At 40.5% G+C, this 19582-nt stretch overlaps 1 protein-coding gene across 1 annotated transcript in view; it reads left to right on the top strand.

Moving 5' to 3' along the window:
* Positions 1 to 1985: 1985 nt before the first annotated feature.
* Positions 1986 to 19582, top strand: part of LOC141658812 (uncharacterized) — a 33197-nt gene continuing 15600 nt past the window's right edge. Inside the window, exon 1 of the mRNA XM_074465615.1 lies at positions 1986 to 2586. Coding sequence (XP_074321716.1) covers positions 1986 to 2586 — 601 coding nt within the window. The remainder of the gene's footprint in view (positions 2587 to 19582) is intronic.

Raw genomic sequence — 19582 nt, forward strand, 5'->3', positions numbered from 1 at the left:
TGTCTGTCTTTAGCCTCAAGGAATTTATTCCTTGAGGCATTCTTTTCTTTTCCTCTAGTGCTGTTTTGATAAGTCCTACAGGTCCTACCTAGGCAGATCTAGGTAAAAGATCATCAAAGGGAAGGCTTGAGTACCTTTGATCTTCCACCTATGTTCCATCCTATGGCGCAACAAGTGGTGCACTGTGAGAGATTTGGTGCTACTGGGCACGAAGCTGTTATTTGTTTGGCAGAGAACGACGAGGTCTATGCGTTTAGGCAGCGTAGACAAGCTAGTCATTCCTTCGTATATGAGCCACCACATCCGCTGCAGCAACGAGGTTATCAAAAGCATCCATTTATCTGGCCACCGCAACAACAAACCCCTCCTCCTGTCACAAAGAATGAAGAAATTGCTGATTTGAAGTTTTTGGTGAAGGCACTTGCACTTCAAATGCAAGAAACCGAGAAATCTAGAGAGGCTCACCTCGCGCTACATGAATCTCAACTAGTTCAATTAGATGCAGAGTCGGATTCTAGGGACTCAGAGACGGTATATGTTGTTTTTACCGAGAATAGTCTTTCCCATGAAAGACATGAGTTGTCTATTGATGATGAAGACATGTATGACTCTGAAGTTGAAGGTGCTAATAAAGGTGAAGCTTTTCTCGAATATTTCACCACGGTTCAGCATTAGGAGTTTGATCGAGCAGATTCCAACACTCGATCGAACAATTTGGAGGAGGATTTGCTCGATCGACCAGATGTGAGTGTTTGATCGAGTAAGGATGAGGAAGAACAACTCGATCGAATGGTCAGTACTCCTCGATCGAGTATTTTTGATGAAGAAACTCCTCGATCGAGCACTATGCATTCTCGATCGAGTGATATAGCCACAGAGAGCAATGATATATCACTTTGGTCCGTTTTGGATGATAATTTGGAAGAAGACAATGGTTATGGTGAATCCCCCATTTTTAAAGCCGAGTTGGATGCTTTAGAGGCTGCGATTTACGGGTTAGAACCCATAAAGGAGGGGAACGAGAAGGTAGCTGAGTCAGAGAATGTTCTTAGCACGGTTGAGGTAATATATTCTTTTATCCATGATTCTGATGTTAGGAGCGACCGACCTGAGGTAATTAAAGATAACTTTATGATTATTGCTATGATTGATAGTAAATTACCTTATTCGACTTCTGCCTTATGTTTCAATACTCCACCCCCTCCCAGTTGGACAAATAAGCTAATAATGTTTCACCATATTTGTCATCGAAAATTTGTTAGGCTGAGACGGTACTTCAGATTGCTTTCATATGCTCCTTTTCTATTTTGGTGCTACTTATGCTCTTGTGTAGCACATGCTCAGATTTATGATCTTATGATAAGAGCTTTGAGTTGCTTTGATTGTGACCAACTGGAGCAATTGGATGAAGAAAAGAAGGTCGAGTTAGGACCTGTCTGAAACTAGCGCTGTCCGGGAGGCAACCCGGATTTTAAGCTTTTTAGTTGATTTTTGAACATTTCAGTTTTGTTGTGTGTAATAATTGGTTTTCGAACCATAGACTGTGAACTATCTAGGCTTTATTTTTTTTGTCGTATTTGTGGTTGCTATTTGCGTCTTTGCAGGTGTTTCCTTGACGCCTAATGTGACACCCCCAAACTCCAAGTGCCTTACCAGGACCACTTAAGGTATAAGAACGTCACCATCTCGGTTACCCGAGGCAATGATAATCAAATGACAATGAAGAAACATAATTAAATAACAATATAGTTTAAAGTGATTACATGATCAAAACTAAAACTGTTAAACTGAAATACAAGGTTCTCAGACGGTCTACTGATAAAACTGTCAAAACTATAAAACATCGTCTGACACGGCGGAAGGCTTCTAACTGCCACGTGATGACTCATCCCAGCTATCCCATACGCGTCATATAGTTTAAGGTGGTCCTTTTGTCTACCTTACATTCCTATTGGGCTTCTCTCTTTCTCTTACCTTCTGGGATTATGAAAAAGGTTGATTCCATTTGTAGGAATTTCCTTTGGGGTGGTAAGGACTCTTATCTTAGAGCTCCTAATGTTAGTTGGGACAAATGTTGTACCCCTAAGGAAGAGGGTGGTCTGGGACTGACTAATATTCAGCTTTGGAATAGAGCCCTTCTTGCTAAGTACACTGCCTGGTTGGCCACTAAAAAGGACCACCTTTGGGTCAAGTGGGTCAATCATGTGTATATGAAAGGTACTGCTTGGCATGATTACTCTCCTCCCCTTGATTGTAGCTGGTCTTGGAAGAAAATTGTCCATGTGAAAGACAAGTTTAAGCAAGGGTATGTGGGCAACTTATGGTTGAATTCTGATAAACCTTATACTGCTGCTGCTGGGTATAACTGGATCAGACATAAAACTGGGAAAGTTCCTTGGAAATTTGTGTGTTGGAACTCTCTGAATGTACCAAAAACCTCCTTTATTTTTTGGGCTGCTCAACAGAATAGGCTCCTAACCCTGGATAGGGTTCTTAAAATGGGAATGGGGCATGATACTACTTGTTTCATTTGTGGTCTAGAACCTGAAACTCATCCTCATTTATTTTACAAGTGTGTTTACAGCTGTAGATACCTCATTTCTGCACCTCCCGCAAACCACCCGGTAATGATTGGGCCGCATGTTTGGTACGCGGAACGATTTGTGACAGTTCGTAAGTTTATCGTCAAGTGATCGCTCAAATGTTAATGGCTACCTCTTAGTTGTCATCTACGTGCCGATACGGTCGTTTTGACAGTAATTAGAGTACATTTGGAGTCCGGGCCTAAAACCGTCTTCATTTTCTGATAGCCGTTAAATCCCGAGTCAGAATGTTCTGGAATGTTCCGGATATTTCTATTCCATATTTCATAATCTTTATTCTTTGGTAAATAATTTCCCGTAATATTCACACAAAATATTAAGGAAAACCGAATTATCTCTTTATTCTATAATTTAAACACGAAAATCTTTCTTTCGCAGGAGGAAACCACTTGGGAACAGACGCAGCAGGTGTTGCGCCTCTTCCAAGAGACACAGTGGCTGCTGCGCCTCTTCCCAGGTCCTTTTCTGGGTAATTTTTGTATCTTTTTCATATCTTTCCGAGATTCACTTCCAAAGAGTCTCTGAAACCCTATTCCTTCACGTGATTAGTATAAATAGGAGCCTTCGCTCCTCATATTTTTCACGCGAGTGTCCGCCCTTCTCTTCTCCCTTTGCATTCTAGACCTTTGTTCTTACTTTTTGGCGCCTACGTGCTTGAACATTCGACCACTTAAGCTCGGATCCTTCTGAGTACTAGCCTCGTTTGCATGACCGACCAATTTGACCAACTCCACAATCAATCAACTTAATCAACTTTATTCGTTTTCCTCTTACGAGGGCACTTTCTTTACATTCGAGTTGAGCATCGCTAATCGATAACTTAGTTCATCTCGTTTCGTCAAACATGTAAGTCTGAGGGTGTATAATCTCTCTTTTATTACTGTTATTTACTTTTTGTATCATTAATGTAAGGTTTATGTCGAAAATATTCATTAAAACCGATTTCTAAAACCCTGTTTACGGATTTTCAGAAGACAAACCGTCGAGAAAGGACGCAGCAACTGCTGCGCCTCTTCGAAGGAGCGCAGTTTTTGCTGCGCCTCTTCGTGAGGCTGCCGCAGTTCCTGCTTCCTTTCTTCTTCCTTCGTCCTCTGTAATTCGTCAAGTATTTGTTTTGTTTCGTTTGTTCTTTAATTCTTTATTATCGTAGCACAATAATTTCGCATGTATATTGTTTATCATTCATTAGCACATAATTTATCATAAATTCGACTTAAATCCCAAGTAATCAATATTTGCGGGTTTTCGTCATTAAACTCAATTCGGGTTTTAGAGATTCACTTCATCAATATTGAGTTTCTGGAATTCATCATTGACATATTTACATCTGTTATTTGTCATATCTATCATATATTCGTCATTAATCCGTTGTATTTAACCTAATTAATTGATTTAGTTTGTTAACTTTTTAATAATTCTCATTAATCTTATTAATTCGTTTAATTCCGTCTCATCCATGTTTTATTGTTTTTATGACCCTCATTCACATGTAAATAACCTATTAATCACTTTCATCCGAGTAAATAATTTAATCAATCATTAAATTTACCGACGAGTATTAACAACACGCAATTAAAACTTCACAAATGTGATCGTCAGAACAGACGCGCAAAGAATCGCTGCGCCTATTCCAAAGGACGCAGCTCTGCTGCGCCTGTTCCGGGTTGAATTCTGTCTCTGAACTCCGTTTTTGCCTTGACTTAGTTATTTAGCTTACGTATTAATTAACTACTAACCGTTTTATCACCTTCTGTTTAATTTATTAATTCTTTCCTTTATTCGTTTTCTCAAATTATCCGTTTTAAAGGTATTTTCGACATAAATCGCCTATTCCATTGTAATTATTGTAATTTTCTTTATTGCAATTTTCTTTTTTGTATTTATCATTATTTCTTGTATCATGTGTATGCCTTCACATGTAATTGAGCTTTAAATCCCACTTCGACATTAATTGTATGCTAACTAATTGTTAACCGACTTAGCCTAATTCTCACATGCTAGTATTAAAACTTGGATGTTGCATTGCATGCATATAATCGACGATATATCAAGTACGAATAACTTCCCTAATCATTAGTAGAGGCCTCTATCGAGGCGGGCGAGATTAGGTGTTCGATCAAAAGAGCTTCCTAATACGTACCCTCACCCCTTACTCCAGATCTCTGCGAACATCCGTGTTCATTGGCATCCACGAGAGTCATTCTAGACATAGAATGCTAAGGGTAACGAGTTCTTGGTTTTCATGTCTCTACTTTGTGTCTTGACATGGCACGAGGTATTCGAACGGTTCCAATTTCCCATAAACATTGGTGGCGACTCCAACAAAAATGCAAACGCTTGTTCTCTTCCTCCCAAGCGCCCCCGTGGGCCCCCCGCTGTCCACAGTTTGGTGACTCCGCTGGGGATAATACACTTACGTGTAGCCAAGGGTGAAACTTGAACAAGGTTAGGGAATAGTTTGTACAAGATAATTGTCGGTTTTCATAACTCGGTCTTCCTAGACCGTTTTATTCGGCCTTCCTAGGCCCAACCCAACCCATTCGACCAATCGTCCCGTCTAAACGGTCCTAATTCTTATTTGGGCCTAATGATGGATAGCGATTGACGTCATCCATACCATGATACTTACTCTTGTTTGTATCAAGGACCTTCACTACTTGAGGAAATGGACTAGGAATCGGCCTTAATCTTGTTTGGTACGAGCCTCTCCACAGACTTCGGGTTTAATGGTTCGGTATGGCAACCCACCATTTAAACCAAAACCCTTTTAAATGCACTCAGCATCCCGTTATAATGCTTGTTTAAATGTTTGCACCTTACGTGATCACCATTTCTAAACAAAACCATGACGATTTTGCAAAAATCAAAACCCTTTTTTAAATAAATATTTCGAAATAGGCCATTGATTAGCGCAAAACCCAGTCAAAACTCTGTCCGTTTGTCGAGTCAAAATTCGGGCCACAATCCCATTTCAAAACCTCACTTCGAGTCCACTCCTACAACTACACTATGGTTGACTAGGATACACATTTTCAAAATTTTCTCCTTTCTTCAAAGCTCGCTCAACACAAGTGGAACACACCCACTTCACGAGTCAAAACATTTCTTCTTTTAGCAAGTGTGTTAGAATGGTCGATCGTGTTTTGATTCGTCGTCGATCTCTTGTCCAGTTTTCAAGATGCCTGGATCCAGCGAAACAAACCTCCACCAACTTCAAGATGGTAATGATCGAATCATAGCTGCGCTAGCCCAAATCCATGTTACCCAAGACCAAGTCCATGATCGCCTTGAGACCATCGAGGGCCGGATCTATGCCGTAGAGGGGAGGTTGCCTCCTCATGAAAGTGAAATAATAGGTGACTCCGCGGATGAATCCAGGGACGAAAATCCTCCCATGGGACTAACTGTAGCCGAGAAAAGGCTCCAATACTTAGAGGAGTAATTGATGTACCTTAAAGGAGATGACATTTACAGGGAGAATAATCGTAAGTACGAGGCCGTCAATTCCAAATTGCCAACCAACTTCAATATGAGGGATATCCCTAAATTCAAGGGGCACGAGAACCCTTTGAACCACATCCGTGCCTTCAAGGATTACATGTCTATCAAAGGCATCAAACCCGAGATGTTCTTAAGGATATTTCCTTCATCTCTTGACACCATCCTAAAACAATGGTTCTACTCCTTAGAACACAAGAAGGTCGCTACTTGGGAAGACGCCGCGATCGAGTTTGCCAAACAATATGCGGATAATGCCGAGATCCAAGTTAACATGCGCACTCTAGAGGTTCTTACCCAAAATGACAAAGAAGGATTCACCGACTTCCTAAGTAGGTGGAGGAAGACTAGTACCCAACTAGTTGAACGCCCGGATGAGGCTACCCTTGTGGAGAAGTTCGTGGATAATCTCAAACTCATCTATGCCAATCATTTGAGATACCAAAACATCAAAAGTTTCAAGGACTTAACTGTACTAGGAACAAGGATTGAAGATGACATCCGTAAAAGGCTCTTGTCCAAAACGGTGGGTCGAGGATATCAAGGCTCAACAAGTCGTTCATACGGCTCCACTAGCAAGACCGACGAGGTTAACCTTCTCGAGCCATCCAAGAAAAGTACCCCACCAAGGAAATTCACAAATCTTAGGGACACTTACTCCAACTCTCTTAAGAGGTTAATGAAACAGGGCAAACTCCAACCCATTGGACCTACTCCCGAACCTGAAAGGAAATCCAAATTCTGGGACGAGAACTCGTACAGTGAATACCATAGGGGTAAGGGGCATGACACACAAAAATGTTACAAATTGAAAAATGTGCTTCAAGACATGATTGAAGATGGTCGACTACCAATACCGCCGGGAGGTAAACCCAATAACACTCAGAATCCTCTTGGAGTTCTAGTGATTACATGTGACGAATCTACCTTAGATTGTTCACACCTCATTTCTCCAATTGAAGATGAAATCCATGCAATCGAGAGTGAGGGGTTCTACTCTACTATCTCCCCTACCATTTCCGACTTCATCACATGGGCAAGGAGTGTGGATAGACAAGTTTGGGAATTAGAAAATGTGGTGACAACTTTACATGATCCCAATGCAACACCCAAGGAGCACGTACCACTAACCTTCTCTCAAAATGCTACTATGCAAGAAATAGTCACCGTAGTTGATAAACTAGTCGACCAAATCATACGACTAGAAGATGAAATCATGAGAATGAGGGAACTAGCTACAATCAATGGAGTTTGGGCCGATGATGATGAGGACGAGTATCTCATTGAAAACTTCCTAGTCAAAGAAATAGTCCAAAATGGTGAAGACCAAGATGTGGACCACCTAACTCGTTCGGGTCGTCCATATCAAAGCACTACTCAAAATAGTCCAACCAACGTTGTCACACCAAATGATAACGAAGAAGACCCCACTGACCATTTGCTCAAGCAATTACAGAAGACAAAGGCTGATCTTTCAGTCTGGCAATTAGTAGCAAGCTCATTCCCACATCGCCAAGCTTTACTGCAAGCTTTGGCCAAGCTAAATGTAGCACATAACTCGACACCCGAAGATGTAGTCAACTTGGTCTTCCAAGATTCACCAAAGCTAAGTAATCCTATTACTTTCTCAGACGAAGATTTGCCACCTTTTGGCGCCAGTCACAACCTAGCTCTTTACATCACTGTCATTTGTCTAAAGAAGAATGTGCCAATGACCTTGGTAGATGATGGCTCTGCGGTCAACGTCATACCCCTCAAAACGGCGTACAAATTAGGCATGAAAGAGTCGGATTGGACCCCTACCAATCAAGGTGTTCGTGCATATGATGGTACACGACGAAAGGTAGTAGGACTTGTTAAACTAACCATAGCCACAGGGCCAATTGAGCGAAAGGTTAACTTCCAAATAGTGGACATTGAAGCTTCCTTCAACATACTTCTAGGAAGGCCTTGGATTCACGCTTCCAAAGCGGTGACATCCACTCTTCATCAAAAGATCAAGATCCCACTAAATGGCGAGGTAGTAACAATCACTTCGTCGCCCATCAAAGCAATAATCGAAAAGAAGTCGAACAATCAAGTCCTTGTAGACCCAGTATATGAACTTGGGGGCTTCCAAAGCGTAAGCGTCATAGAAAGCGAATTGGCACCCTTATACTACAGTCCATACTCCAACTTGGTGGTCAACCACATACTCAAATCCCAGGGATACTTCCCTAGAATGCCTTTGAACCCTATTCGGAAAAACACCTTTGCACCATACAAGGAAGGCAACTCAAAGAGGATACCACTTGGACTAGGGTACAAACCCACTAAAGAGGAGGTTCTCGAGATGCTTGCTCAAGTTCAAAATCGTAAGTATGTAGGAGTCCAAATGCGACCCTATCTCCCTACCTTAATTGGGTACTTTGTCAAAGAAGGAAGTCTAGAACTCTTTCACGGATTTCCCGAACCTTGGCACCATCTCGAGAGAAAGCTAGCCGGAATCGAGATCTTTCACGATTGCTACTTCATCCCTCCAGAAATGGTTCCTACCGTCAAAACTCGTCAAGAACCTTGCTTAGACGAACAGGCTGTTAGCCTATTGTTTGGAGAGGATCGATTCGTTAGAGCCACGCAGGATGAGATCATTACCATGATACTTCAAGACGATCACTTCAACCCTACCGCGTTAATCACAGAAACTAACGCAAGTCAGCAGAAAGGATGGAGGAAATCAATCAAGTGGACCAACAATCAAGGAAGACTCTTCAAGCTCACCACTGGAGAAGAAGAGATGTTCAAAGGAGAACCAGAAGACGATGAGTTCGAGTCGGAGTCGGAGTCAGAGTCGGAGTCTAGAAAAGTCACTAAGGAGTCTCCTCCTGTCGTCATCCCCATTCCCTTTGTTTCTCCTAGCTTAGCCTCGAGTAGTCACAGTAGTTCGGGAAATGTCTCAACCACTGTCCCTTTGCCGGCACTGACCACAGATCAGATGGCTTCTTTGTTTCAACTTTTCTCAAACTTTAATATGAATAAGTCAGGTTCTGCTTACTCTTTGTGTTATCTTGAGTGCAATTCTGTTTATGATGATACTGAGGATGACCAAGACCCAGACTCAATCGAAATACCTCCCTACGTAGCCAAAGAAATACTACAGGAAGGGGAAGGGGGACCAGTAATAGAAGACACCGAACCCATCAATGTAGGAACCGAACTAGAACCCCAAGAACTTAGGATAGGGACTACCTTGAGCTCTACCGAAAGGGCCGATTTCATAGACCTCCTAAACGAATTCAAAGATGTTTTCGCTTGGTCCTACAAAGACATGCCAGGGATCGATAAGGATATCGCCGAACATAGAATTCCGATTAAGCCAGGTTTCAAACCTGTAAAACAGAAGCTTCGTCGCATGAGAACAGAATGGGCTCTCAAGATTAAGGAGGAAGTCGATAAGCAATTCAAAGCCGGGTTCATCAAAGTTTCCGAGTATTCTGACTGGGTAGCCAACATAGTACCTGTACCCAAAAAGGATGGGAGAATCCGTGTTTGTGTTGATTTTAGGGACTTAAACAAAGCAAGCCCTAAAGATGACTTCCCTCTACCACACATCGACATATTGGTGGACAATACTGCAGACAACGCATTACTATCCTTCATGGATGGATATGCGGTTTATAACCAAATCAAGATGGCCATGGAAGATATGCATAAGACCGCCTTTGTCACTCAATAGGGAACCTATTGTTATACGGTCATTCCGTTTGGGTTAATCAACGTCGGAGCTACATATCAACGTACCGCAACTACACTCTTGCATGACATGATGCACAAAGAAGTTGAAGTATACGTAGATGACATGATTGTCAAGTCCAAGGAAAGAGAGGGGCATATTGCGAACCTTCGCAAATTTTTCGCAAGGCTAAGAAAGTATAACATGAGGCTCAATCCTCAGAAGTGCACATTCGGAGTAACATCTGGCAAGCTCCTAAGATACGTCGTTAGCCAACGAGGTATATAAATATACCCTTCGAAAATCAAGGCTCTGATCGAAATGCCACAACCCCAAACAGAAAAAGAAGTCAGAGGATTCCTGGGAAAAGTGCAATACATAAGTCGATTCATATCGAAACTCACCATGATTTGCGAGCAAGAAGCTCAAGAAAACAGACCACACCATGTCGGATGATGATTGTCAAAAGGCATTTGACCGAATCAAGGAGATATTGGCTAAACCACCAGTGCTCATGCCACCTCAACGAGATCAACCTCTTGGTTTATATCTCACAATAACCGAAACAGCCATGGGTGCCATGGTAGCTCAAACTGTAGGAAGTGAAGAAAGGGCTATCTACTACCTTAGTAAGAAGTTCTTGGAGTACGAGTGCAAATACTCACAACTCGAAAAGACATGCCTCGCTCTTGTGTGGGCGACGAAGAAGCTACGCCATTACATGCTTAGCTACTCCGTCAAAATATACTCCAAAATGGATCCAGTCAAATACCTCTTCGAGAAACCCGTTCTCAACGGACGCCTAGCAAGATGGACTTTGATGCTCTCAGAGTTCGATCTCAAATACGTGCCTCTGAAAGTTATAAAAGGGCGCGCTGTTGCCGAATTCTTCGCAGAAAATCCCATCAACGATGCACAAACAATAGACACTTGGTCATTTCTAGACGAGGATATACTCAAAACCGATGTAGACTCCTGGGACCTTTACTTTGATGGAGCATCAAATTTAAGAGGATTTGGAATAGGAGTGTTGCTCATTTCTCCTGAAAGCGAGCATACACCAATCTCTGTCAAACTCGACTTCGAGGTGACAAACAATGCTGCAGAATACGAAGCTTGTCTCATTGGATTACAAGCAGCAATGAGCTTAGGCATTAAAAACCTCCGAGTACATGGGGATTCATCACTGATCATCAATCAAGTTACGGGATCATGGAAAATCCGAAGCGAAAGCCTAGCACCTTATCAAGCTAGAATAGACCAAGTGGCCCAATTCTTTGATCACGTGACCTACCTACACTTACCTCGGGAAGAAAATCAATTTGCAGATGCTCTTGCAAAACTTGCATCTTTGATTAATATGCCATATCACATGGTGGAAATGCCTTTATGCATCGAACGACGGTCAGAACCAGCTTATGTCTACCAAATCACCGATGAAGAGGAAATCGCACAGGAACCCTGGTTCCAAGCAATCCTGAATTTCAAGCTCAACGGTACCTATCCACCGGATATGGAAAAGAGGGGACAACGTGCTATACGCCTATTAGCTTCCCAATACATTCTCATGCAAGGAGAATTGTACAAAAGAACACCTCTTGGTGTAATCCTACATTGCCTTGATCATTCACAGGCACGGAAAGTGATGGAAGAAGTCCACGACGGAGAATGCGGCCCTCACATGAGTGGGCCCATGATGGCAAAGAAAATCACACGTTTGGGTTATTTGATGTGAACATTATTTGCGCACATTTAGTCCCCTAATTGAGCCTATTTTGCATACTATTATAGCATTTCATGGCCATTTTATCCGTCAAAACCTTCCTATTTGCTTTTCTATCACATTTCATATGTTTTGTAGAAAAGGAGATAATAAGGCGGAAATTCCCGTCTTTCGTGCATATTTGGAAGCTTATTGATGATATCAGATGGACTAGTATGAAGAGGAGGCAAGAATGATGACCAAGTATGTAGGAATAAAGTGTATATAGAAGGATCAAAGGGTTAAAAGTAAGAATGACGAGAGGGAAGGCATTACAAGAAGAAATCGCTCGAAACCCGAACCAAGGGGTGCTCCTTTGGCTCTGAAAATATGCTAGATGGAACGGCGTCGAAAAAACAAGTGATCTAGGCTTTTGAATCACTCCAATAGGAGTCCAGATGAGAAAATGACGTCCGTTTTACAATCCGAGCTCAAACAAAGAAGCTGTTCGCCAAGACGCCCGTCTTCCCCTCAAGACGCCCGTCTTCCTCAAGATGCCCGTCTTCCCCACAAGACGCCCGTCTTTTGGCTGGGAAAAACAAGAAAATTCACTGGAAGAGAATCCGCCCGTCTTCCCCCAAAGACGCCCGGGCAAAATCTCCAGAATCCGCACGTCTTCTCTCAAAGACGCCCGGGCCCAGACCACCGAATCCGCCCGTCCCGTGCCTAAGACGCCCGGATTCCAAGGCAGCACAATTTCGCCTTCTTCAAGCCTCAATGAAAGATGCCCATCCTTCGAAAAATACCGGCGTTTCCCTGCTCAAATCTAAAATGTGTAATTACTAATTTAGCCTTAGTTAACCTAATGAATCCCTACTATAAATACCCCATTTGTAGTAATGGGGTCTCAATCAAGTTTTAAGTGTATAAAGTTTCCTTAGATTAAATCAAGCTTTCTTAGATTAGATTAGGAGTAGATTAGAATAGATTGCTCTTTAATCTTTCCACAAATCTCACATTAATCTCTCCTTAATTATTGTTCAAGTTTATTATTCAAGTTTATTATTGGGTAATTGAAGATTATTGGGTTTATTGGGAGATTGACAACCTTCCATCAATCATCAAGTTCTTCTATTATTCTTTGCTTTATTGTTTGGATCATCTTAAGTTGGTATAATTCCTTTACTCTTTACTCTTTATTGTTCATTTCTTCATTTCATTATCATGTTTATACTTGTTGTGATGATTGACACCATTAATGACATATTTCCCATGATAATGAGTGAGTAGTTATTTAGCTAGGATTAATGGGTAATTAGGGGAAACCAACATGGGATTGATTCATGCTTAATCTAATATGTTCACATGATTAAATTGCTTGCTTGTTGTGATGTCAACTTTATGCACGTGTTATGTTTGATGAAATGTCAAGCCTATGAATCCTTGCATTTACAACCATCTCTTATCTACTCAACTTGACTTGTAAGATATAAACCAACTCGAGTCTTGTTAGACCATGCATATAAGTTGAATAGGAGGAAAGTAAGTCGACTTGTAGGTGTTGTACAATCTAATCGATTCGGCTCCGGGACCCAACTCTTCCTATGAACCGTAAGACATAAACCAACTCGGTTCCTCCACAACATTAATTGCTTGCAACTTTGTAAACAAGTTTGTATGATCAACACCATGAATCCCCTATGACCCCATGACATCCTAGTGCTTTTAATCATTTGTTTACATCTCTCTTTTATTTTTGTTTTACTTTATTGCTTGCATTAGCCTAGGACACAACTACAAACCAAAACCAATTGTGACACTAGCATAAATTGAGATAGATAGACTTGGAACCCAAAGCACACCGTCCCACGGATCGACCTCGACTTACCACTAACTAGTTGTATGTTGAGTATTATAAATGTGTTTTGATTGGGTGTACAACGACACGCCCACGTCAAAAATGACGCCGTTGCCGGGGATGGTGCTATGTGATTAAGTTCCTACTTGTTTGTCTATTTTGATTTTGCTTTCACCTTGAGGAACTTGTTCCTCAAGGATTGTTTTTACCGTTTTATTGTAGTTTCCATGCTTGTAGTTGTTTCCTTGTCTTAACCATGATGATGACTCAAGACTTGGTACATGGAGTATGTGGTGGATCTTTTGAGTATGACTATGGGTATGGGGAGTTTGAGAAGCAAGTCAACACAAACCTACCTTACTATTCATACAATAAAAATCCTAACTACTACCCCAACTTTACTCACCAAAATCACCACATCCAATACCCACAACAACCACCCACCCAATACCCACTTCATAATGAGTTTCAATTGCCACAATACAACTACTTCCACACCTACCCACAACAAGAAAATGAGCCCATTCAAAATGTGATCCTCCAAATGATGGGAGATCAACAAAACTTCTTCAAACAAATGCTAGAAGAGAGCTAAAAAAGGGACAATGTCCTTCAAGGCATTGTTACCCAAGGTGAGGAGTTGGAGATTCGAATTGCCCAAATAAAGGCAACCCAAGAAACCACCCAACCAACCACTCCCCACCAATCCTTGAGCATTGACCATGAATGTGAATTTGAGGTAATGACCTTTGATGAAGAAGATGAAAAGTGGGAAGAGCCAATCTCTTTGAGCTCTTGTGAGTATGAAAGTGTGGTATTTGATGAAGAAGATATGAGGTTGAGTAAGCCAAATACTCTTACGTTTGTGAGTATGAGGGTGTGACATTTGATGTGGACATTAAGGTGTTGGAGAAAGAGTTAATGAAGAGGAGTGAAGCTCCTATCTATGATTCGTATGGAGATAGCGATGATGACAAGCCTATGGAAGAAGCTTGTGCCGAATATGTGTCTTGCAATGAAGAAGGGGAATGGAGTTATGATATTGCCTTACTTGAGGAGCCCATCCTTGGGAAATTTGAGGTATGCTTCTATGAAGAAGATGAATTCCTCTCTCCTATTGACCATGAAGACCTTTTTGCACCCACCATGGAACCTATGATTGTTGGAGATGATATGGTGGATCTTCTCCAAAAAGTCAAATTATCATATAAAGGGTACTTGGTGGAGAAGCTCAAGAACAAAATTGCAAATGAACGTGCTTGTGGAGGTTTGGCACCCACAATCTCAATTCCAAAGCTACCTCATCATCATTGTTTTGAGAATTCTCCTTCTACTCTTGAAGGATTGATAAATCCAAATGCTATCACCATATTTGAGGGAGACGGGAGAGAATGGAAGCCTCCCGATGACAAGAATTTTAAGCTTGCTATTTTGAAGAACCAAGAAGGCTATGGTGGAAAGGCTAAAGAGAAGGGGAGAAATTTCCATAAGAAGCCCCTTGTGGAGTATTGGCTATATTCTATTTTGAAGTGGCCAAGGTCCTACTTGTGCTTATTTGAAGATTGTGCTCAAGCCTTTGACCGATTATTGAGAGCATTGAGCAACATGGACAACATCAATAACCATGGCAACAAGGAATGAGTTTGGTGGAGTCCTCCCTCAAACCACAATTTGTAAGATACCCTTTCCTTTAGCTTTGCATTACTTTTACACTTGCATTTAGTTATATACATATACATTTAGCTTGCATTTGTATTGCATTTATATTAGTTAGTTCATATAGTATAGTTTGCATTGTAATATATCTCACATGATTCATGTAGATAGTTGCATATAAATTAGAATTCATGCATAGTCACTAATGACCAATCCTATTCTTTTCTACACTAGAGATAGTGTTTAAATCGGTTTGTGGAGGTTTGATCATAGGTGACCATAGCTTAATAGAAAACATGCATCATATAGTATAGTTTAGATTGCATTCATTTGTTATATATGTCATATAGAATTGCATTTAGTTAGAGCATGCATTCATTCATATCATATCATTGCATTTGTACTTTATTTCCATAAAATCAAAAATCCAAAAAACATGTATTTTTTTTTCATTCCTACTCCTACATGTACATTGAGGATAATGTCCAAAATAAAGTGGGGGATGGGAATTTATATTCCAAAATACATAAAAATTGAAAAAATTTGAAAAATCCCAAAAATATGTTCTTTAATTTCATAAAATCAAAAACCATAAAAATTGAAAAATCCAAAAACATGTTCATTTCCTTTGTAGTGTAGTCATGTATATATTGTTGTATATATTGTGTTTGTTCTATCCTTGTTCACATTGATTGACTACGCCACATCCGAGACATGAGGATATTGAAGACCGCATGGTATGATCTTTCCAATCTCCTTTTTCCTCTCTATTTTAATGACTATGTGGCTTTATTTTGATTAATGCGGTATAACAATGTGAATCTAGGACTTGCATTTAGTTTATATGTCATATTAGTTGGTAGAATCATTTGCATTAGGATGTATAAATGTTAGTTGCATCATGGCATGTAGTTGCATGTTAGAAAATTTTGCGAAACCGTCTACTTGGGAAGCTTGACAAGTGTATATAGGCCCTAGTAAATGCTTTTTCTTCTTAAGACTTTGCTTGTTAGAATACTTGTAAAACACCCTATGATGTGTCATGCTAGTATCCTTTGACCCATGGATTAAGGCCCAGTCAAGAGTACCTTGTGGTGTGATAACTCCTTGGCTACCGTTTATTCCAAGGTGACCCTTGAAACCATGCATCCATCCATCCATCATCCATGTTCTACCACATTTTTGTCATCAAAGGGAACGGGCACAAAAAGAAATCAATTTGAGTTCAATGAAATGAAAAGTGAAAGAAAGTTTGCAAAAATGCATCAAATGAAAAGAGGAGCAAAAATAGAACTCCTAAAGCTTCAAATATAAGGCACCCTCGCTACATATGGGGTGACTTTGAAAATGTTCAAAAAGAAAATGCGAAAAGTTGAAAAGTTGTCAAGTGTTGAAATGCCAAAAATCAAAAGAAATGGCAAGAAAGTGTTCTCAAATGTTATATGCCACAAGAAATTGGGGGGAAAAACAACAACAAAAGCAAACTCCCAAAGTGAAACTCAAATATCTATTGATCCCTTTATCCATCGTATCCATTTTTGTGCATGGTAGAGAGGGGACGACCCTTCTTCTTGTCTAGGTAAGAGGGGGAATTCCGCGATCCTCCAGTGTTTCTAACACCATAGGGAGTCTATTCTTGACAAATGCATTTAACGATTGAGGACAAAGGTACCCTAGCTTGACACAACTTGGAGGTGATTTATTGGTATCCTTCTAGGCTTAGTAGTTTGAAGAAATTGCATCTATGAAGAAATGTGTACCCTTGAATTGCTTCCCTTGTAGATAATTTCCGCCACTTAGATGAGGAAAGTGGCTATTCTTTTGTAGATGCATCCATTATTTGATTTTGTGTGCTTAATGTTTGGATGTGTCACCATTTTGGCAAGATCCACCTTGCCTTGCAAGAAGGCATCCTACCTCATGGTTGTCTTGTTGTGAGTTGAAGGGGCGGAGTGAGACCCGCTAATTGTCTCATATCGGCTATATTAGTAGGTTAGTTTAAATAAGGGTCTAGTTTTAGTCACCTCTTTACTCGGGACGAGTAAAGGTTCAGTTTGGGGATATTTGATGTGAACATTATTTGCGCACATTTAGTCCCCTAATTGAGCCTATTTTGCATACTATTATAGCATTTAATGGCCATTTTATCCGTCAAAACCTTCCTATTTGTTTTTCTATCGCATTTCATATGTTTTGTAGAAAAGGAGATAATAAGGCGGAAATTCCCGTCTTTCGTGCATATTTGGAAGCTTATTGATGATATTAGATGGACTAGTATGAAGAGGAGGCAAGAATGATGACCAAGTATATAGGAATAAAGTGTATATAGAAGGATCAAAGGGTTAAAAGTAAGAATGACGAGAGGGAAGGCATTACAAGAAGAAATCGCTCGAAAACCGAACCAAGGGTTACTCCTTTGGCTCTGAAAATATGCTAGATGGAACGGCGTCGAAAAAACAAGTGATCTAGGCTTTTGAATCACTCCAATAGGAGTCCGGATGAGAAAATGACGTCCGTTTTACAATCCGAGCTCAAACAAAGAAGCTGTTCGCCAAGACGTCCGTCTTCCCCTCAAGACGCCCGTCTTCCCCACAAGACCCCCGTCTTTTGGCTGGGAAAAACAAAAAAATTCACTGGAAGAGAATCCGCCCGTCTTCTCAGGAATCCGCCCGTCTTCTCAGAAGACGCCCGTCTTCTCCCAAAGACGCCCGTCTTCTCTCAAAGACACCCGGGCCCAGACCACTGAATCCGCCCGTCCCGTGCCTAAGACGCCCGGATTCCAAGGCAGCACAATTTCGTCTTCTTCAAGCCTCAATGAAAGATGCCCATCCTTCGAAAAATACCGGCGTTTCCCTGCTCAAATCTATAAAGTGTAATTACTAATTTAGCCTTAGTTAACCTAATGAATCCCTACTATAAATACCCCATTTGTAATAGGGGGATCTCAATCAAGTTTTGAGAGTAGAAAGTTTCCTTAGATTAAATCATGCTTTCTTAGATTAGATTAGGAGTAGATTAGAATAGATTGCTCTTTAATCTTTCCACAAATCTCACATTAATCTCTCCTTAATTATTGTTCAAGTTTATTATTCAAGTTTATTATTGGGTAATTGAAGATTATTGGGTTTATTGGGAGATTGACAACCTTCCATCAATCATCAAGTTCTTCTATTATTCTTTGCTTTATTGTTTGGAACATCTTAAGTTGGTATAATTCATTTACTCTTTACTCTTTATTGTTCATTTCTTCATTTCATTATCATGTTTATACTTGTTGTGATGATTGACACCATTAATGACATGTTTCCCATGATAATGAGTGAGTAGTTATTTAGCTAGGATTAATGGGTAATTAGGGGAAACCAACATGGGATTGATTCATGCTTAATCTAATATGTTCACATGATTAAATTGCTTGCTTGTTGTGATGTCAACTTTATGCACATGTTATGTTTGATGAAATGCCAAGCCTATGAATCCTTGCATTTACAACCATCTCTTAACTACTCAACTTGACTTGTAAGATATAAACCAACTCGAGTCTTGTTAGACCATGCATAGAAGTTGAATAGGAGGAAAGTAAGTCGACTTGTAGGTGTTGTACAATCTAATCGATTCGGCTCCGGGACCCAACTCTTCCTATGAACCGTAAGACATAAACCAACTCGGTTCCTCCACAATATTAATTGCTTGCAACTTTGTAAACATGTTTGTATGATCAACACTATGAATCCCCTATGATCCCATGACATCCTAGTGCTTTTAATCATTTGTTTACATCTCTCTTTTATTTTTGTTTTACTTTATTGCTTGCATTAGCCTAGGACACAACTACAAACCCAAACCAATTGTGACACTAGCATAAATTGAGATAGATAGACTTAGAACCCAAAGCACACCGTCCCATAGATCGACCTCGACTTACCACTAACTAGTTGTATGTTGAGTATTATAAATGTGTTTTGATTGGGTGTACAACGACACGCCCACGTCAAAAATGGCGCCGTTGCCGGAGATGGTGCTATGTGATTAAGTTCTTACTTGTTTGTCTATTTTGATTTTGCTTTCACCTTGAGGAACTTGTTCCTCAAGGATTGTTTTTACCGTTTTATTGTAGTTTCCATGCTTGTAGTTGTTTCCTTGTCTTAACCATGATGATGACTCAAGACTTGGTACATGGAGTATGTGGTGGATCTTTTGAGTATGACTATGGGTATGGGGAGTTTGAGAAGCAAGTCAACACAAACCTACCTTACTATTCATACAATGAAAATCCTAACTACTACCCCAACTTTCCCCACCAAAATCACCACATCCAATACCCACAACAACCACCCACCCAATACCCACTTCATAATGAGTTTCAATTGCCACAATACAACCACTTCCACACCTACCCACAACAAGAAAATGAGCCCATTCAAAATGTGATCCTCCAAATGATGGGAGATCAACAAAACTTCTTCAAACAAATGCTAGAAGAGAGCCAAAAAAGGGACAATGTCCTTCAAGGCATTGTTACCCAAGGTGAGGAGTTGGAGATTCGAATTGCC

The sequence above is a fragment of the Silene latifolia genome, chromosome 1, assembly GCF_048544455.1.
Source record: "Silene latifolia isolate original U9 population chromosome 1, ASM4854445v1, whole genome shotgun sequence".
NCBI lineage: Eukaryota > Viridiplantae > Streptophyta > Magnoliopsida > Caryophyllales > Caryophyllaceae > Silene > Silene latifolia.